Source organism: Argiope bruennichi, chromosome 1 (assembly GCF_947563725.1).
Source record: "Argiope bruennichi chromosome 1, qqArgBrue1.1, whole genome shotgun sequence".
Classification (NCBI taxonomy): domain Eukaryota; kingdom Metazoa; phylum Arthropoda; class Arachnida; order Araneae; family Araneidae; genus Argiope; species Argiope bruennichi.
The window spans coordinates 101,625,696-101,648,405 of record NC_079151.1 but is presented as its reverse complement, the minus strand read 5'-3'; the positions used below and the strand labels follow the sequence as shown (position 1 = coordinate 101,648,405).

The 22,710-nt window shown below is 25.9% G+C and overlaps 1 protein-coding gene and 2 non-coding genes across 6 annotated transcripts in view; 1 reads left to right on the top strand and 2 right to left on the bottom strand.

Moving 5' to 3' along the window:
* The first annotated feature begins 3,081 nt into the window (after positions 1–3,081).
* On the top strand, positions 3,082–3,153 carry Trnag-ucc (transfer RNA glycine (anticodon UCC)). The gene has a single exon. It is a non-coding gene; the product is annotated as a tRNA-Gly (tRNA).
* Positions 3,154–8,609: 5,456 nt separating this feature from the next.
* Trnag-ucc (transfer RNA glycine (anticodon UCC)) lies at positions 8,610–8,681 on the bottom strand. Its single transcript has one exon. It is a non-coding gene; the product is annotated as a tRNA-Gly (tRNA).
* Positions 8,682–9,776: 1,095 nt separating this feature from the next.
* LOC129965457 (long-chain-fatty-acid--CoA ligase 5-like) overlaps positions 9,777–22,710 on the bottom strand; it is a 91,655-nt gene continuing 78,721 nt past the window's right edge. For all 4 annotated transcript variants that reach the window (XM_056079340.1, XM_056079367.1, XM_056079349.1 and 1 more), the window contains 11 exons: positions 22,609–22,686; positions 22,382–22,516; positions 21,998–22,080; positions 20,701–20,851; positions 19,385–19,457; positions 18,045–18,133; positions 17,843–17,959; positions 16,294–16,437; positions 14,585–14,686; positions 14,210–14,281; positions 9,777–12,485 (listed from right to left, as the gene is read on the bottom strand). In XM_056079340.1, the coding sequence (XP_055935315.1) occupies positions 12,348–12,485; positions 14,210–14,281; positions 14,585–14,686; positions 16,294–16,437; positions 17,843–17,959; positions 18,045–18,133; positions 19,385–19,457; positions 20,701–20,851; positions 21,998–22,080; positions 22,382–22,516; positions 22,609–22,686 (1,182 nt within the window). In that variant the 3' untranslated portion in view covers positions 9,777–12,347. The remainder of the gene's footprint in view (positions 12,486–14,209; positions 14,282–14,584; positions 14,687–16,293; positions 16,438–17,842; positions 17,960–18,044; positions 18,134–19,384; positions 19,458–20,700; positions 20,852–21,997; positions 22,081–22,381; positions 22,517–22,608; positions 22,687–22,710) is intronic.

Here is a 22,710-nt window from a genome sequence, read left to right as displayed (position 1 = left end):
TACGATAGTGGAGCATTTGTGATTCTTCAATAGGTATAGAAATAAGTTCAAGCATCTTCATGCATCGATTATATTTTCAATATTCTAGAGAAATTCGATAATGAAAACAAAACGGGTGAAATCAGTATCATTAATTTACATTCTAGGTCTTAGGTTGTAGTTTGTAAAATCATTATTGTCTCTCTAGATATTGATACTTATTGATTTATTGTGCTATCAAGTAAGAAAAAGAAAGAGTACGTTTACATACACTTTCGCAACAATTGAAAAACCATATACTTAACTAATGATATAGTTAGCCATAGGAATAAGTAGAGAATAAAATTATACAGAGATATGATAATTAATTTTTCAACTATTTATAGATCTTGTTTCAGCATTGAGAGATCTTTGATACAGGGAAATTTTATTTTTCTCAATTCTGTTAAAGCATCAACAACTTTTGAGTATTTCTGATTAAATTTTCAAGCAGGAATAATATCAAAAGCAAGCAAAAATCATGATGGGATATTTTCTTATTGAAAGAATATGTTCTAATTTCCAAAAAATGACAATTCTTTTGTTTGTTTCTGAATAATTTTGATACATTTTTTTTCATTTAAAATATTTCAATCTTATATTATACGAGGTTCAAGATAAAGTTGATAATCAGTTTCAATACTGAAATACGGCAGCTAATATATTTAAAACACAAAAAATGTATCAAAATTTTATATTTCAAATAAAAATTTAAATGTTTGACAGACATAGAAAATTATTTTACAGTATGGTGCATAACAGTTTTTTAAGTAATCAAATGAAGGTATTGTTTCTTATTCCAGAATGGGGATTCTCTGTGGAACGAATATTAATTAAGTGCTTTTCATATTAAATGAAAAGTTTGAAATCAAGTTAATCATCATTGCTTTATTTTATTATCTTTCGAAAATATAGGATCAAAAATGAATCTTCTTTAACAAAAATGTAAATTATGAAAAGTAATGAGTAGTATTAAAAATACAATTTTGAAAAACTATCTTGAATCTATAAATTCTACAAGTAAAATTTCACGGCACTTTTTAAAACTGCTGAAAGGAAGATCTAAAATTGTATTTCTGTTAAGTAAAAAATTAAGATTCCGTTATAATAAAAGACTTTTGTTTGTTTTGACATTGACTGAAAGGGTTAATCATATTTACTGTTAGAAGTTACGCATTCAGTCATCAGCAGGGCTATGGGAAATTTTACGAAGAAAGAAGTCAGATTCTTGTTTGTTTTGTGGTATTTATTAGTCAAATGAATGTTAAAGTCTATGAGTAGATGTCAAATATTTTCGAAAATATAAAAGTAAGTTTACAGAGATAAAAATGCATAAAAACATGACATTGCAATAACGAATGCTAGATGTTTTAAAACTTCAAAAATAAATAATGATCGAACAGCAGATAAAGAATGCGGAGCAATGATGCAAAAAAAGTTGAAAATAAAAATAAAATGTGCTAAATCAAATTATAAAAATGAATAGATTCTAAAAAATTAAGAATATTTGGGTGGTATTTCTCACCCATAAAATCTTGCAAATGCGGAGACGATGAACGAAAATATAAACGATGAAGATAATTAAAACAACTACATTCAAGTAAAATATGTCTGACGCTAAAATCAACATGATATGTGGGACAAATTGGTGTCCCCTCCGCAAAAAGGAGATGGCAATGAATACAGCATGTCCTTTATGGAGGCTAGTCAATTTTGCATCAATCTCTGGTGCAGAGAGAATAGATCATACAACAATTGTGGATTTATTAGAATTTAACTTGTGGATCTGCAGATCCCACTCTTTCTTCCAAGTAAAATGGAATTAGCTTGGTTGCAAGGAGTCTGGTTGTGAGGTCCCATTCTAAAAGAAGCTCTCTGATACAGTGGAGAATTAAAGAATTTTGTAGCTTCAAGCAATGCATTTTTTAATTAGCTTATTAATAATTTATTTTATTTTAATTTTTTATTTTGATAACATATATTTTTCATTTATTTATATTTTTATGTATGTCACGAGACTAGTTAAAGTAATCTCCCCGACATTTATTCCATAACAAAGATAATACTCCACAATCCCCGCATAAAATTGGGGTAAGAAAGTCTCGAATGTTCAGCTTATAAAGAAAAAGAGGTTAATGAATTAATTCTAGAAATTCATGAATTAAAACATTCCATATTTTTTTCTTCTTTTGGTACAAAATTTGATAATTTTAATGATGTTTGAATTTTTCTTGTTATTACTTTTATCAAATGTCAATTTCTAATATTTAAAGATCGCTGGTAATCCTTTTAAATATAAATGTTCCTAAATTCTATCATTCCATGTTTTAACTAGATAAGTTTCGAAATTTATATGAATATTAAATAATAATAAATAATTATTCATAATTAGAATAATAACAAATAGTTCTTTAAAACCTCAAATAACTAAATAAAAAGATAAAACACATTTCCCATCAGTGTAGCAATAAAAATTTTTAGAAATAAATAAGTTAATTAAGAAAAATAAAATCACACCAACGATTTGTCCAACATAGGTAAAAGTTAAACAAAAATTGATATTTAAAGTTTTTTGCTTATGAATTCCTGTCATAAAACCTCCTTAAAGATGGAAAATAGGAATTTTTTTTTTTTTTTTTATGTACAATGCTGTTAAAGAGAGAAGTCTCAAAACCGAGTTTTATATAAAAAAAATTAATAAAACAAGATATAATTGATGTTCGAAGGTTCAATCTAAACCATGCATAAATCGCAAATTGTCATTTATTGTTTCAAATAATTGAAGTTAATCTTGACAAATAGAATCGCAGTATTTAAAACGTTTTTCATCTGTGCTTTGAAAGAAAGCTCTCTACCCCTTTTCTGAATGTCACTTTCTCTGCCAAAATCCACTGAGGTCGGAAGGAAGATTTCATCTTCATCGACCTGATTTCCAATGACCGAGACATTCATTGTTTTTGCATTCGGTTTTCTCTGCCGAACTTGGCAGATGAGAGCAATGTACGAAGATGCTTGACCTGATTTCTATACCTATTGAAGCATCACAAATGCTCATCTTTCGAAGCGTCGGTGGTATAACGGTTAGCATAGCTGCCTTCCAAGCAGTTGACCCGGGTTCGACTCCCGGCCGACGCAATGTTTTTTTTATTTAAATCCTTCCATTAAATTTTAATTAAAAATTTATATGTCTTTAATTTTCGTAATTTTCTCTTACGCCCCCCCCCCCAAAAAAAATAATAAATAAATAAAAATCCATATAGTACAAAGTAGAAAGATAGTCAACATATGCAGACAGTAGAAAGACGTGAACACATGAACAGTGGAACAACATGAGATATAAAATTCATTTCTTTTTGATCTCTATTTCTGTCTCTACTAGTAATGATGGAGAATGTGTGTGTGTGTGTGTACAGAACAAACCATTTAATCTTAAGCAACTAAACTTGACTCAAAGATATTTTGGAAAGTGATTATGTGCACCGAGAAAAGATTTTTATAAACATTTTAATTACAATTATAGTTTCGAATTAAATTATATTTTCACGTTTCCTTCAATAATTTAAGTAATTATTATTGCACAAAAATGAATTTGCATCGTCTTAAAATTTAAAAAAATAAGGTTTCAATTATACCAATTCAATTGCGAAATATTTTTGTTTATATATACTTAACTTTTAAGGTGTTTTTAAACATTTTTTACAATTATATTTTCATTTTTGTTCATGAAACTGAAATCTTTTTTCCTTTGTTGATTCTAATATTTCTACAGATTGTTTTCTTCCCCTGATGATGAGCAAAACATGTAGATACAGGGGTTTTTTTTTTCCATGTTTAAATATCCCAAAATAATATCCCAAAAAGTAAAAATGTTGTTCCTCAAAATGGACAATCTGCATAAAATTTCTCACATTCAAAACTTCAACGCTCAATAACCCTTCTCGAATGATACCAACGAATATTAACATTTATATTTAGTCACAAAAGTAAGAACAAAGCAAAATTATTGTGCTTCATAGAAAAACCAAACTTACAAATGAGATACATACTGTTCGTTTCAATATCCCTAGATTACTACTTATGGACAATTCTACCTCTCTAAGGGGTTGAGATGCGGAAGGAAGAGATTATTTCGTGAATTCGTCATTCTTTGACCTTGATTTCTTCCCCATTATAGATACTTTTTCTTTTAGTTTTTTTTTCTCCACATGTATGTGAGCGTTCTGTAGTTTCTGATCATTCTATTTATTTTCACTCAAAATGGTATTGATTGCTTATATGGCTAGTTCATGTGGAAAAAAAAAAAAAAAAAAAAAAAAAAAAAAAGCTTTTAGGAGTGACACGAAGAATATTCTATGTAATATCATTAAATGATCAATCGATATTATCAATCAATATTATCGAATTCAATGACAAATAAGAGATATAAATATTTTAGCATAAATAATAATTATTATTATTTAAAAATGTGAATTACCAAATTCTAAAAACAGCAATCTTCCATTCATTCACCATAGCTTAATATTTAGGCACCTGACAATAAATAAAAATTGCTCTAAAATATTTTATTGTGAATTAATATCTTTTACCGGCAATATTTTGAGTTATCCACAGTTTTTGCGTCTTAAAATCTAAGTTAATCTTGCTGTTAAATGTGTAAACATCTCCTCCTTTCATCTTTTCTCTCACCTCTATTTTGAATTAATAAACGCATCTGGATGCATGCGCTAAAGCGCGGAGGTTTTCCACATCCGAGAATGAACAGTATTTATTTATTTCAATGATAGTGAAACTATTCCCGCTACAGTTATAATCCAACATAACGTTGAAATCATTATAGTTTGCGTTCCTAATTTTCTTTCAACGAGAGAGAAAAACTTCACCCTTCCAAATCAATCCCGGAATAATCTCAACTAACCAGCGGGAGTTGTCACCAAACAATTTTCTCCAAGTGCTTTAATAAATTTACATATGTATGTTAAATCGTATACCATAATATTTAAGTATTTAACCAAACGATATATGCGGAAGAATCTAATAGAGTGAGATTTTTTCGGCTATTTTATTTCTTGCTGATGCACAAGCACCTGAACACCGAATGTATATATTGGACGCTTCTTTTCAGGCAAAACATAGCACGGAACTACAATTGTAATCACAAAATCATATGCCAAATTCATATAGTTAAGACATTGTACTTTTTATTTATCGCGTTTAAATGTTTGTAAAAGTACAGACCAACAGACTGTCAACCATTTGTCAAATGTGGTTCAAATTTTGATAAGCATCGACGTTTTCGATGCTAAACTTGTGAACAAAACTTAATCTACCTAAGTTGTTGCATTTTTGAATTATATGCATGCAGAAGAAGAAAGAAACAGACGGTCAACACCATGACGAAATTCTTTCCGAATTTGGTGAGCATAGATACTAAATCTGTGTACCAAATTTTAATCTATCTAGCTTTATTCGTTTTGTGGTTATCGAGTAAACTTTTATTCTGACAACCGAATAGATAGATTTCCTTTGAATGAATTTCGTTCAAAGTTTGATAAAATAAAATCTACAAATTTGGTATAAAAGCCTTATATCACATTTCATCTGTCTATCGCTACCTTTTTGAGCTATCGTGTTCACAGAGATATGCCAAAGATATTTCTCTGTCTCAGGGAGTTCTGAAATGTGGAGATTTGTCAAAATCTCGCGTTCGATTTTTTTTGACGATTACTACACTTTTTTTTTTTTTTTTTGTATTTTTCGCATATGAAAGAGGAGAAAATATTTAGCAATTAAATTTATTTCATAAACACGCTGCTTTTCCCAACCGCTCACCAAGCGTACTTTTAAAAATAAGAAAAAGAATTTTTTTTTTAAAATATTAGTAATAAAAATAATCAATAGTTTAAAATTGAACAAAATATAAGTTCAATTTTTCACAGTACCGAAAACGGAACGAAAGACTAAGAAAGATCCATCTCGAACAGAGCCTGAAGAACATTTTCATCTTCCTCCGGTGGCTTTGCTCCGAGGCGGAATCGTGTTTCTTAGCACATTAAAAAACCTGCTTCGCTTTATTTTCATTTCCTCTGGCGAAGTTCACTTTAGGTTAAGTGACTTACAGGTTCATTTAACCGTTTTTTTTTAAGATCGTAAAAGCAGAAGACTCGTTTCTGCATTCAGTTGTCACTGTCGAACATTTAAAGAAATGTAATGTTCGGATTCTTGACCTTATTTCCATGTGTTTTAAAGGATAGTAATTACTCATCCTTCGAAGCGTCGGTGGTATAACGGTTAGCATAGCTGCCTTCCAAGCAGTTGACCCGGTTTCGACTCCCGGCCAACGCAGAATTTCATTTTTTAATGGTTTTAAATGAAAATTGCTGACTTGTACTTTTAAAATTCTTAATAAAATCTAAATTTAAATTAACCATGTTATTTATACTTAAAGTTATTTTATTCAATAATGTATTTTTTTAAATTATGGTCAAGCTATTTTCAAGTCAAAATATCTATTTTAATACATAATTTTTTTTAATGCAATGAAATTTTCTTATTAAAAATAAATGACATTTATCATTATTTAGTAATTTAAAGTCATATATATATATATATATATATATATATATATAATTAACTATTAGATTAGATTAGATTATATATATATAATATTAACTCACTTTCCTGTGTATCCAGCATAAACTTTGTCATCGGGTACAGTTCATCATGAAGTAAGTTTAAAATCGATTGTAAAATTTCACATATACAAGATTAAAAAGCAGAAAAAACTATTTCATTTTTTTTAAAAAATTTACCACGTTTTTAACAAAGACTAAAAGGTATTAAATAATTTCTTTTAGCCTCATACAGATTTATAAGCTCATATAGAATGTCCTAAATATTTGTGTTTATGAATTTTAAAAATTTGCAAATTTTCTGCCGGAGGTTGTAATCTAATAAAACAATCTTTATGAGGCTAGGAAAAATTATTTTATACTTTTTATTCCGTTTTAAAAACTTGGTATATTAATTTTTTTTATTTAAAGAATAAATTTCAAATATTTTCTAAATCATGAGATTTTTTCAAGATCTAATTTTTTTTTTTTTCTTCTCAAAAGTCTCGATATGAAGGTGAAATCAAAATAACGCTCCAGAAAAGATTAAAAGATTTATTTTTGACATTATTTTTTTCTTTAAGCTCATATCGCATACAAATCTTATGAAAAGAAAGAATTTTCATCTGAAACAACATGAGAAACGTTTAAAATATTTTAGAAAATCCTATTAAAAAGTTAGAAGAATTTTATTAAACACATTATAGACAAGAAAAAAGAATAATAAACAAGTGTAGGAGGAAGGTTCGAAAGACGGAAAGTAAAATAATAGCAAAATAATTCAGTTGTGTGGGCTTCTTCAAGAAATTGTTCGCGTACTTTGCAACTCAACTTGAAAGCTGAAAATTTATCATATAATATCTCATATCCTCAAAAATTTAGGATTTAGCTTTATAATATAGATTCAAATAATCAGTGCAATAAAAAGAATCGTATTCGCACAGATTTTCTGAATTTTATCAAATAAAATTCATTCTTTATTCTGAGACAAGTTAGATTAATATTCCATTCCGAAAACATATAAGCAGAGTTTGGCGATATTTCTTGGACCTGCTGAAACAAATGACATCGATGAATTAAAACAGACCTGCGCTCACTTCTAAATCTTCAATGCAATTAAGTCTAGGACACATACTCAATCAGTAACACTATGGTTTGCAAAGAATAAATAAATAAATAAAAACTCCCAAAAGATTTTCAAGATCAAATATCAAGTTAAATGTTATATTTAACTTGATATTTAAATATTATAAAAAACAACTTCCAAAAGATTTTCAAGTAATATCAAGTTAAATGCTACATTTGAAATGTCAAATTAACACTCAATTATTATTACTGATTTTTTTTAAAAAAAGAAAATTTAAGAATAAACTATGCGCATAAATTTTTCACAATTTAAAACTTTTACATTTTGTCTACGACTTCCTATTTTATAAATATTTTTTATAAAACAAAAAAGAATTAAAATAAATGTTAAAATTAGTAAAATATTAATTAATATTTTATGGTTTAAGATTTCAAAGCAATATCGATAAATAATAAAATTAATACTGAGAGTGTTTATGTTTTAAAATTGACATCATTCATTTGAAAAAGAATACTAACAGCTGAACATAGTTGAACTAATATTTTTTTAATTATAAAATCTGGAAAAAATGCTTAAGAGAAATTTATATTTATTTCTTTGCATTTGCTCCATTTTTAATTATTGAAATAAATTTTCAAAAAGTATTTATTTTAAATACAGCTTAACAGAATCAGCATGCTTCTTAAATTTGTTATAATTCAGTACTTCTAAAAGCAATTTTTGAATTATAATTTTACTTTATTTTAAATTTAGAGGTCAATTTTTTGTTTTATTCTTGGAAAGTCCTGTGTAACGGTTAAATTAAAATAAAATTTATTATTATTTAGAAAAAATGTTGAAACAAAACAAAAAGAAAACTTAACAAAATGAGGGGGGGGGATTAAAAAAAACATCATTGCGTCGGCCGGGAGTCGAACCCGGGTCAACTGCTTGGAAGGCAGCTATGCTAACCGTTATACCACCGACGCTTGCGAATAAAAGTTAGTGTTTCACTTCAGTGGACATCGAAATAAGGTCAATCTATCATGCACAGTAATGATAAATTCAACAAGGAAAATATGATTCTGAGAACAAGGGATCTCTTAAAATGAAAAACCATTCAATCGTCTTTTGATGCCGTATGAAGAATTCTATCTATCAGCAACAATTTAAAAAAGTAATATCTAAAATCGTAACCGTGATTTAAAATTAAATCACATACACTACATTTTTTGTTTCAGGAAAACAAAATGAATCATTTTAAAATTATCACACATATTAACATTTCTTAAACTGATGACATATAAAGTTCCAATGTCTATCTGAATAAAAATATTTGTTCAGGTTTTAATTTGTCACTGTGTAAACATTAGTTAGGAATCTTTCAACTTCTTTCCATAAAATATTTTCAGTTTGTTATCTTCGAATTCATACTTCTCTTTTTCCTATAATATCTTTAAAATAGCCGCTATCCAGCTGCAAAGGGACGAGAAAAAGGAAATAGGGTGGATTGAGATTTGCATTCCCCAATATCTTTTTCTAGCACGATTTCAATTCAGTGAATTATCAGCTCATTGTAATGAACAATTTCTGCATTGAAAGTTTTTTTTTTATGCAATAGTTGCTTAAAAGTGATTTATAACCTCTATCTTCAATTGCCTTTTAACCTTTGCAAGAAACAATCTGAAAATCTCATCAGTTGTATTCTCTTTCACTATTTTTCATTATCATAACTTTGAATTTTACAAAATTAGTACAAAATGGCAATTTTATTTTCCTGATATCTTTTAGTGGAAAACGTTTGGTTTGTTTTGATTAGGGCCAGTTTGGCCATGCTGTGCCAAATGTTCATTATTTTTCAGATCATAATAAATTTTTTTTTTTAATGATGCTTTTAAAATGATAGTCATTTTAAAAAGCCGAATTTCAATAAGGAAAGAAAAAACACTAGGGAAAAAGGATTCAGTTTCATTTATAAAAAGACATCCTTTTTTTTAAAAAAAAATAAATAATAATAACTGCACAGCTTTGCACACATTGATATAATAAGTGAAGAAAATTATAGACAAGAAAAACACATGAAAATGGAGTTTGGAATTTTATTTGGTTTTTTAAATGTCTTTGGTTAATTTCACAATAAAAGTGTTCTTAAGAAGAATGTTGAGAACTTCTGCACATTCGTATCAAGTATAGAGATGATAAAAGACATGATGGAGATAAATTAAGAAATAGTTAAAATAAAGCATATGTATTTAAAATAATTTTTCAAAAATAAAAAAATAAATAAAAAGGACAATTTTTACTTTTTTCGCTTACAAAATCACTCAAGCTGAGATTCTGATATCACAGACGATACTCTATCACAACTATGCTCACTACAGAACAGAAAATAAATAACACTTATGCAAAACAAGCACAAAAGAAAAAAAATTAAATAAAAAAAATCACATCGGTTAAGTATTTCTTATGAAATCAAAATGTAAATGGATTGCAACACAAGAAAAAAAAAATGCCACCAATATCTTTAAATATATGGAATTGCTATATATAACAGAACAGGATCACTTTACAAATGGATTGAAAACCTGTGCACAGAAAGTGGAAGGTGGAAAAATTCAAAATGGGGATTCACAGCTTTGGCGTCAAACCTAATGAAGAGCTCAGTGTTTATAAAAACACATTAAATGTAATCAAACCTACATTAGAAGAGAACTATTTAAGTCTTTCAAGGCATTTTATTTCATAAAAGGTATCCAATCCTTTCAAAATGATCCTGCTCGTATAAGAAAAAAGTATTGAAAAAGTAATAAAACTTTGGTAGTACAATACTCCAAAATTGTATGTCAAATTTTGAAGTTCTAAAAATATTTCAATGTAAACATTTTATGATACCAGAGAAATTCTTAAATAGAGGTTTCTAACAGAATAACACACGTGGAAATATTAGCACTTCTCCATCACAGAGAAAATATATAACGCTAAAATACTCCAGTGTGAAAATTTTACTAGAAAGGATTTTCGTACAAAAATCCTTTTTCAGGAATTGAGAATTTAATATTATAAAAGATAAGCTGATCTATATTTTTCTTTTCTTTTTAGAAAAAAGATTTCGCCACAGCTGTTTGAATTGCCTCAAGTAATGCAACAATGCATATTAATTGTGAAGAATGTACTAACTATAAATATATTATTTGAATTTATTCCTAATTTTTTCAATTTTTAACTTTTAGTGAAACATTATTAAATGAACTACGATAAAATCTGAATAGTGTCTATCTAATAACTAAATTCTTTATTAATTACAAATGGAAACTACAATTTCTTGGAGTGTTGTAAATATAAAATCCTATGCTATGAAAAAAAAATTTTAATTTTAGCATGCAAAGGAATATATGTTGATAAATATGGAAATTAAAAGAACAGTGTGTATAAATTTTATCTGGAGTATTTGAATAGTTTATTTGTTAAAACCCAAGATCACTATCATTCACACCCTTAAATATTTCATCCAGTTACAAAATAAATATTTTTCACACTTTATTCTTCAAATCAGCTGAAAAAAATGCTACTTGCTGGTTCCTAAGTATTTACAATAAACTTCAATGTACCCTGTTTTCTAATTTACCAATGTAATCAGCAAAATGAAATCCAGTTGTATTAAATAAGTAAGTTGTAAGAATGCATGCAGTTTATAAATGGAATGTGTAAACATGAAATATTCAAAGAAATGTAAATAAATAAATAAACCACATTTTACAATCGCAACAATACATTTTTAACTCTTTGAAAGTTTTTCCTAGCCAATAAATATCACAAACCTAATCTGAAAAGAATAAATAAATAACACGGAAAAATAAACTTTGAAATTCTGACAAATGATCCTAACATACTTATCTTCCTTAAAAGGCATACAACACAATATAAGAAATATTAAAGAAAATGAAAAACACAATTGTATTAATGTTGGAATAGTACTAATATCTTCAGTTTCTTATAACTGCTAATGTTAATTGCCATAAAACATTAAGACCATATTGTAAAAGCAAATACTATTGAGTGCTGAAAATAATTTTAAAAAAAATCAATACAATTTCTGCCATAATGTTTGTATACCACAAGTCATGAAAAGAGCACAACATATATCTTTAGGAAATGCAACAGAAATATTCTAATTAGGAACATATCCTCAATAACATACAAGCTATATAAATCTATCAAGGGCAAGTATTGTAAATATTATTTTTATAATTAACAGATATTTCTAAAGAAAACACACACAATTATATTTCTCTATTAATTTAAACTATTTCCAATATGCATACAATTTTCAGTTTTAAAGTAAAAAAATATGCATAAACATACAAACATGAAACAATATTTCAACCAAGCCATTTTAGTACATTACATTTCAATAAAAGAAAATGGTTTATCAGAACATAAATTATTCATTAAAACAATTGAACGGAAGAAAAAAAAACATTTAAAATATGAATATAAGTATTAATGCATATAAAAATTCAAAAATGTCCCAAGTTAATTAAGATAAAAAATTTGATTACAAAACTTGCCCTTGTCTAGATCAAAAACCCAAAGCTATGTATGGAAAGTATATTCAGGGTGCACAGAATATATAATTGAACAGTTTTTCTTCCTATCTAAACTAAATGACTGTACATAGCATCAATTTGAGATTTGAAGTATTTACGACACTCTAGGCGCTTGGTCTTCAAAGTTGGAGTTAAAAGGCCGTCTTCAATGGTGAAGAGGTTTGGATGGAGATAAATATCTTTGACCTTTAAAAAGGAAACATATTTAAGCAAATAGCTAATTTACAGGACAAAGATATTTTCATGCAAATAGGAAAAGTATATTAAATTGCATTACCAAGCAATAATTAAACATTTAAGATCATCTACAAACCATAAAAATTTAAAATTCAAAAACATTTTTAAGTCTTAAACAATGCATAAAATTCCAAATTTAAGGAATACATTTTATTAATTTTCAGCAGAATAATGTTGCATTTCTAAAGCTCTGCAATTGGCAAGATAAAAATGGATTTGAGCTGATACAATATTTTTTTATATTTTCTAAAGCAGATATAACTACAGAGAAATGCTAAAAATAATTTTCAAAGAAGTTTCAGTATTTGTATTACAGAAATAGGCTTTTAATAAATTATCATAAAATGAATGTTTTAATTCCAAATCAGCATAATTTTTCCATATTATGGAAAAAGTCTATATTATTATTTTAATCCTTCCTCTTCTGAACAAAAAAAGTTTTCAAATGTTTGCTCAAAAAAAAAAAAAAAAAATAGAAACAGAAGAGTAATATGTAAACGTAAATCATATTCTTATATGTCTCAGCCATAATACATTTAACAAATAATGTAAAGTATAATGTAAAAATATAAATATCTGTAAACTCTTTTTTTTTTTTACAGATATTTATATTTTTTGAAATTTTAACATCAAAAAATGGTTGCGGTTGTTACTTGCAACTTTTACTAGTTTATTTTATACTTAGTCTTTATACTTATTTTATTACAATAGCCTCAACAATATATACAATAACTGATAAGAAACAAAAATTTAAAATAAAGAAAAAAAGAAAATTTAATAGCTTTCCACCTTAAAAATTTATAATATAATTAAGAAATAAGAATAATTGAATTAAGAAAAAAGAAAAATCTATCATAACTTAATATTAATAAACAGATATTAGATATTTATAAAAATCTTATAAAGTAACCAATATATTAAAAGTTTATTTGATTCAATACAATATATTATGTATATAATGTTATATAGATTGCTTTCATATTATTACAGACTTGAAAGAATTTAATTATTTCAAAATAGCCATAGCTTTGTACATTGATAATTTGATTAATTAAGAAGAAATCTGAATGTAGTGTTCGATATTTTTTCAGCAAGTCTAAGCCATGATCATTGGAAAGAAATGCAGCATAGCTTTGCCCTTGAGAATATGAAGGCAAAAGTTTGCATTTTTGACTGAAGTGACAAAAGTGTTGCTAGGGCAGTAATTTAAGACAGTTACTATTGTTATTATTGCATTATAATAGACAAGAGAGACTCGTGCAGTTCAAAAGCATTTTTAAATTTGAAATGGTAGGATATAATTTTATGAATGAGGTCAAAATTATATTATATATTTAGAGCACCATTATATAACTGAAAATGTATGATGAAAATTATTATCCCATTTGACACAAAGAAATAGCACATTGATAATAAAGGATTTAGTTTAACAGTTCTTTTAAACAACAATTAATAACAATATTAGAAAATAAAATGGTCATATCAGGATCAGGATGCTTAATCGGAACAGATTGACTAAAATTTTGAGACAAAACATTTTGAGGGTCACAATACTTCTCTTTGTATATTTCATAAATGAGAAAGTATGAAAATCAAAAATTTACATCATAGTCAATAAAATAATTAGTTTCAGAAATTTAGCATTCTATTAACAAATATTTATCATACTTTACCTGCTCAAATGATTTAAGACCAGATTTTTTCCCAACTACATTCAGCTCTTGTAATATATATTCTTTAACCACCTATATAGAGGAAATAAAAATTATAATAACGATTAGGTAAAAGAATTTCTGGATATATCAATAGATTAAAATGAACAAAATTCCTGAAAAATGTCTTTAATATGTTTTCATAAATTTTTGTTCCAAATTATAATGGACGATAGTAAATATAATTTTGCGATTATTATACAAAAACCATTATATTAAAAGTACAAAAGTATTATTTACTGTGATAAAACAATGAAACAAAATGCAAAAATTTTCAATAAAATGTTAAAAGCATAAATTAAATTATTTAAGGTCATACTAAATAAAATAATTCACCTTATTTTGACAAATATGATTCCATTCCTCAGTAATTCCTTGTTCTTTACACCACTGCAGAACTGCTTCCATTTCTGGTACAACAATGCCCACCACACAAGACTGTTTAAAAGCAAAAGAAGATTACAATTGTAATTCAAGAACTTTCACATAATAAATTCAGATTGTCATCTGCAAAAAGAATAATTTAAAAAAAATTCATACAATGAGAAAATTTGTAAATACTTTTCTAGTTTGATTTTTTTTTTTCGAGAAATGAATGAGAATATATTTCAATGAGAAATATTGATATCATTGGTATTTTCATTACTCCCCTCAATATAAAATCTTTTTCAAAATAAGTTGCAATTAGATTAGAGAGAAAAAATCAAGCCATATCTATTTCTATAGAAGTAATAGTTTCTTTAAGTAATAAATTATTTCTCGCAGAAATACCTAAAGATTAGATGGATTGAATTAATTTTGCATTTTTAGTAATGCACTAACTATAAATGCCATTTAGTGAGAAAGCAATCTTTCATGGAAAACAATTTGCAAGACCATGAATTTGTTTTTCCTATTTGAATATTATTCTCACAAGTGTTCACACTGAATAATTTCTTTTATTACATACTAACCACTTTTGGTAACTATGCTATTCCAGTGAATGATTCTTATTTCATTTAAATCTGTTATAATTGCAAGATTTTCATGTTTATGATTATCTTTACCAATGTATTTTTTAGTTTTAAAATACTTATTCTGTTCACTGTTTACATGAGCATCTGAAACAGCATCAAGTCATAGGATGTATCTGCATCATCTAATGCTTAATTACACATTGTTAGTGTAAATTTCACTTCCTATTTGTGTGATACTAATATTTTACAACCAATAGAATGTTAGCCAAATTAAAACATGCTGATAAAAATTAAAACAAAATTTATCATTTTGCATAGATCTATCTATCTGTATTAAATATTTCCTACTGTATTTAATTTCTTAGTGATTTTTGTTTATTCACTCCACATAAAATTTAATAAAAATAAAATCAGAAACTAAAATTTCAGTATGCCATTGTCAAAGAATGCAAAAATTTAATTAGCTTTTTTGGCTATAAGAAATTCTAGAAAAATATGTGACAAAATATTTTAAGAAGCAATGAAAATTTCAATTCCTTTACAATATAATTATTATTTGCTAACTATGCGAAACAACATTTTTAAAAACTTACCAAAATTTTGGAAAAAATATACAAACATTTAATTTGTGTAATGATATTTTCAGAAATCATTAAAAAAAATGTTAAAACTTTAATTTTTTAAAAATAAAATGTAATTATTTTTTCAAAAATTTTCAGAATGGAAAATAATGCACTAGTAAGTAGATTTATACATACCTGCAAGCTATAAAAATAAATAATTCCAATTAAAATACTGCTAAAAATTAATAAAAAAGAATTTTGCAAATTGGGCTATAGATACTTGTATCTATTTTGAAAGTTACAGTTATAAATCACTTAGCTTTGAAATTTAATGTTTATTGTTTCTTTAATTATGTTTCATGATATGTCATTTATGATCCAGTGTAATTATTTGCTGTGTATAAGTACAATGTACAAGTACTTGTTGATATTCTTTAATGTTAATTGTTTACCAGCATTGGGTAATGCAGCTCATAATGTCTTGTTTCATATGACATAACATTTACTAACACAATAATTTACTTACTTTCAAACTATCTCCATGCACAAAAACTTGTGAAACATAAGGGGATCTTAAATAAATATTCTCCACTTTTTCAGGAGCAACATATTCTCCTTGTTGGAGCTTAAAGATATGTTTTTTCCTGTCAACGATTGCCAAAGCACCATTCTGTAAATTGTGAAAAATGAAATTAATAGTATGCTAAAAATCTAACGAACATGGCATACCCTACAGCGTTTTGCAGCTATAAAAAGTTTTAAAAAAAATTAGTATTTCACAGCAAAACAACTATTACTTACAGAAAAGCAACTTAACAATTACAACTTTCTCTATGTAATATTGGGAAAAAAACTAAAAGAGTAGAATAAAGATTTAAAAATACAAAAGGTTTCACATAAATTATACAATCCATGCAATGTGAATATAAATTGGTAGATTTAAAAAAAAAGAAAAATGAAGGATATAAAAAGAGTTTTTTTATTCAATTCACTCCTACCAATCACTAAAAATCATTGAAGATGACAAATTTTAAAAGAGGAAGCAATAATTATCAAATGTCAAACAAAAATTCAATATATTTAATGATTTTTTTTCACATTCAAATATATTTACATCCATATAGTTACATGCAATATCAAATTTAAAAAATTCAAATCAAATGAAGTAAGAATATAGTGCTCTTAGTTTATTTGAAAAGATCAAAAATCTTTTTGCAATATTTCTCAATGCTTTTTAGATAAGCAAATAATTAAATAAATAATCAAAACAAACAAGGAGAAACTTGTGACATATACTTTAATGCATGAAATTTTCACGATTTGTATCAATTACTATTTTCATTAGATTATAAAATAAAAATTAAAAGTCGGTTATTTCATAAAATCAAATAATTATTTTCCTTGAGATTAATAATCTCTATTTTTTAAAACCTTTCTCTAGAAAATTGGGTAAGAGTAACAATAAAAAATAGCTTCCAAAAGAGTAACAACTTATTTTGAATATTAAAATAAAAATGTGATAAAACTCAAATGGATTGAAATTCTGCAAAAAAAAAAAAATTGAATTCATGCTCTTTATTAAAAACAATTCAATTTAACTTGTCATAAGCATTAGTACAATAACTTACTCATTTTTATAACTGGGATTAATATTCTGCATGCACCATATTTAGAAGTCAGTTAGCCCTTAAGAAGTTTGATAATTTATCATTATTATACAAATCAGACACAACATAGGCTTGGGAAAGAAAATAAAAGAGGGGGGACCTTTTATAAAATGATGAATCATACTGAACAAACACAAAGAAGTAAAATAAGCCTAATTAATTGAATAATAAGATGAATAAATGTATGCAAAAAGTGTAGGAGATACATAAAATATTGTAGAATTATTACATAAAAAAATGATTTTAAGAATGATAAAAGTTGGTTACAAAAACACTGAAATCGAAAATAAGTCATTGATAAATTCATTAATTTGAAGCCTTAAATGATTAAAAAAACAAAAAAACCATCAACAATCTGAATATTAGCAATTTTAAAGTGAACATAATAACAATACATATTGTACTTACTGGAAGCCACATTCCTATATCACCGGTATGTAACCAACCATCTTTGTCTATAGTGCTTTCAGTTTTCTCAGTATCCTTAAGATATCCCTGGAATACTGTAAGCCCTTGGACACATACCTAAAAAGAAAAAGGCAACAGTATGAGAATGAAAGCAGAGTGTTTTTTTATAACACAAAAGAAATGGCAAGAAAAAAAAAATTACCTCGCCTTTGTTTTCAGAAGCAAAATAGTTCATATCAGGGACATCTACTAATTTCACTTTACAGCATGGGATTGGAGGGCCAACATTATCTACAAAAAATGAAATTTATATGAAAATTAAAAGACAATTTTTACTTGTCAAACAATAAAAGTTTGATTGCAAACGAAATTAAAGGCTTTTATGATTCATGAAAATTATCTGCACCAATATTAATTTAGAATTTGCATCATGTACTGACAAATTATAAGAGTATACTTCTATAAACCGAGATTATTTTTATTTATTTGCTTGTTTCATATTTTCTTTAGCATTTTAATTCTAATTCACTCAGACAGTTATCATTATTGACAGATACTTCTCACAAATTTTTTCTATGTTTCAAATACAATCTTAACACAGCAATGCATATATTGCCGATGCATATACATTTGCAATTATGTTTCATGTTTAGTTGCTTGTTTATAATACTGATTTCATCAATAACTGCTTTTTATGACTGTTTGCTGGGATAAATAGTTGCAAAATATTTTATTTAAATCTTTTATATATAATTTTTTTTAAACAATTCTGTAACAAAATATTTTTAAACTTTAGATTTCAATGGACATTTAACTTGACAACCTCCCTATCTATCATTCTATCTATTCTGTGAACTTCTTATTTGAATCAAAACATATTCCTAAAAATGTAAGAACAATATATAGAATCATTCAGCAATGAAGCTTTATGTTTGCTATTGAGTGAAAAAAAAAGTAGAGCATATCACTAAAAATTTTCAAGCTAAAAGACTATTAATATGATTTTATAATATGATATCATTACATGAAAGAGTAACAGTGTTACACAACTTAAAAAAATAAATGAAATGTGGAACTTTAAAAAAAAAAAAATTCATTGTATTCCTTATCAATAAAGTTAAACCTGGGCAGCAATTAACACAAATTTTAAAAATGATTCATTAAAAGCATGTTTAAAAAAAAGAATCCAATCATATTTAAAAAGTAAGCCAAATCTTCATATTCTCATAATTAAAAATGGTAAAAATATTCACAATAGTATTTTTGTAACAAAATTTGAATTTCATTATAGTAATGTAAAGTATAGATATCAATTAGACCAAAAATATATTTAATTTAATAAAATTAGGAAAAAAAATTATAAGGCAGGAAATTACTATAATTAAAAAGGTATATTTTTATTAAGATGATCTAAAAATAATTTGTTTTACAATATTTTTTGTCATTGCAGAAAAAAAAACTACAAAATTAAAATTCTTATTAAAATTAAACAATAACCTCACTTAATTACACAATTACACTATAATATATTATTCAACTTACCAACACTAACATCACCTGGCGTTGTTAATGTGCAGGGAGCTACACATTCAGTTTGCCCATACCCAACAACAATCTGCAAGGTTAAATAAATAAATTAAATTAAAATTCAAGAAAAATTTAAAAAGAAAAAAATGACATACAAAATAAGAAAAATGTGAAATAAACGAAGGTTGCACTAATTGAAAATTGTGATCTTCAGATATCTAAAAGATTCAGATAGAAATCAACTTTCAGTGCTACAACTGATAAAAATACAAGGCAAAAAAAAAGTTATTTGAATTTATAAATAAGTAAATGGAATATAATAGTAATTAGCAGATGACTGATGTTCAAAAGTTACACCATGAAACATCTAATTTAAACTTATTGAGTGTTTTGATTTAAAAAAATGTATTTATTGATATCCATTTAAAATTTTTAAAGATTCTAGAATAAAATTTTCTATTAACAATCTAAGATAGGTAGGCAGTATTGCATATAATCATACAAAATGGTATTAAATAATGCACTCTGAAAAAACAGAATATAAAACTAAACCACAAAACAATGCTTACTACAAGTCTAAACATTTTTTTTATGGTTTTCTGATATTAAACAGATGTTTAGAGTATCACCTAGTAACAATCAAATAGTAAAAATAAAATCAAAATACCTAATGGAACAATGAACCAAACAATTCAACAAATTTTATTCAATACTGGCGATTTTATGTTGTTTTTACATAAATGTAGAAAAATAAGAGCTTTGTAAAAAGTTGCAAATTTAAATATATATTAAATAATTCCATTCATCCCTCTTTATTTCAACAATAGAATTTCATTATTGCAATCACAAAAATATACAATAAAAAAGGATTGTTAGAAAAATATATTGCAATAAAGCAACTAAAATTTCATAAAATGCTTCTATAACTAAGAAGTTTTATAAAGAAAATTATCATGAAAAGATCTGAAACCAAATAAATATGAAATCCATAAAATTAAAGCTAAGTACCAAAATACATTCTTTCTGTAGTCTAATGAAATTTCCATATTTCAATTTCTTTAAAAGTGAAAATTTGAAGGTAATCAAGAACTAGTTTGAACAAATTTTAATAATTTTTTAAAAATTTATTTTGATAATTTTGAATCAAATACTAAATTAAAACAAAATATATAAATTTCATTTCTTCTTTCAAATATAGATTAGTATATACAGCTTGCATAGACATTAATTAAATTTATAACTGATAATGTACTGTCTTCACACTTAAAGACACAAATCAAAACAGTCAACTGTTAGCAAATTATGCAAATTTTTCAAATTTAAACACTTACTACACAACCAAGGGCAGCACGAAGAAAAGTTAAAATGTGACCCGCAATAGGAGCAGAGCCAACAACAATTAGTCGTAAACGACCTCCAAGTTTATCTTGAATTGGTTTTAAGACAGTCCAGTCCCAAACACTGTTGTTGCGAATGATGTCTCTAAGGAAATAATTTATTTCAACATTATAAATTACGCATAAAAATCAATTCCTAATGTTACCTAAAAATATTATGATTTAAATAACATTTCCAATTCTAATTTAAAATACAATTAATATAATGTATCAATTAATACTGCCAATTTGATAACAGAACTTTTAAAATATATATTATATATTATTGAGAATAGTTATAAATAATACTACAAATAAAAAGTAACTTTCAGTACTCAAGATCAAGCATAAAATAAACTAATAAAGGTGACAATTAACAAATAGAACAATTTTTCATTGTTAAAATTTCAAAAAATACATCTCTTTAAAAAATAAATAGAAATTGCTCACCCAGTAAAAATCTTTGATCAAAAATATTGTGGAAAATAATTTTGTCTAAATAAAAAAATCTTATAATTAAGCAATAAAATAATTAAAGGTTACAAATTGCTATCAATTAATTACTAATTAATTTTATATATTTATTTTGACTGCACTTATTTTCACTATAAAAGTAAATTTAAGTACACCTTAATAATATTTTTGTTACACATAAACTGAACTTATTTCATTAATAGCATGCCTAAGCTATTAAGATTCAGTAGTACACATGAAGCATCATATGTTATAAAGTCCCTTTTTGTAGATTGTTTACATTTTTTTCCCCATACACCAAATAAATTTTTCTTAAAAATTAAAAAATATATATATAGTTAGATTAATTCTACAAGTTAGAGGAATTTCAGCACCTGAAATTTCTTTATCATATGCCAACATAATATTGTTTTAAGTGTTGTTTGTTGTTTATAACACACAGTTCCAATAAAGCAGAGGCATGAAGAAATATTTGAGAAAGTATTTTCCTATTTTTTCAGTTAATGCTTTTACTGAATTTTCAATAATACAAAAGTAAATAATAATTTTTTAAAAAAGCCCATAAAATTAGGAATTAATTGGGGACATCCAAAGGAAATAATTTTTCTACAATCAAAACAAGATTCAATAATATTATTAGTGAATTTATATGATGGTGACAATCAGAATTTCAACTGTGAAAATGATTAATGAAAACAAATAAATGAAGTTTAAACAGACAACATTACGATGCTATCCAATTCTATACGGTAATTCTAAATTATTTAACATAATATACCTTTCAAGTTCTGCTTTTTTGCTCTCTATAGCCATATTCAACAACATTTTCTTTAATTTATTAGAATTAGCCTCGTCCTGAATCTGGAATAAAAATAAATAGTTATATAATAAACTAAACAAAACATATAAAGAAATAAATATTATAAATCTCCATGATTATTCTTAACACTAATTAATGGCAAGTATTTAACTAGCTTACACTAGTTATTGCAAAATAAATATTCTTCTAATGAGATCATACAAAACCAAAATTACTTCAAAATCTCCTTTGTTTAAAATTGAAATTATAAATGAAAGTGTCAGTTCCCTTTCTTTTAGTACATGTAAAGTAAAATATAATAGAAAATAAGCTTAAGTTTTATAAGAAAACAACAAATATTACCTTATCATACATTCTATTCAACAAACGAGGTACACATGGTATAACAGTAGGTCTCAAGGTTCGGAAATCTTCATTTAATTTCCTGATGTCACCTTGATAGAAACCTATTCTGCCACCAGTCATGAATAATCCTACCTAAATAACAAAATTTTTTAAAAATTTTAAATTAACTGAAGTAAATCATTATATCTGCATATAAAAAATACAGCAAGAAGAATATATTTTACCTGACAGCAACGCTCAAACATATGGGCTAGTGGCAAAAATGAGAGCATTGTATCACTACTGCCAGGAGCCGTTTCACCCTATTAATAAAAAATTTCTATAGA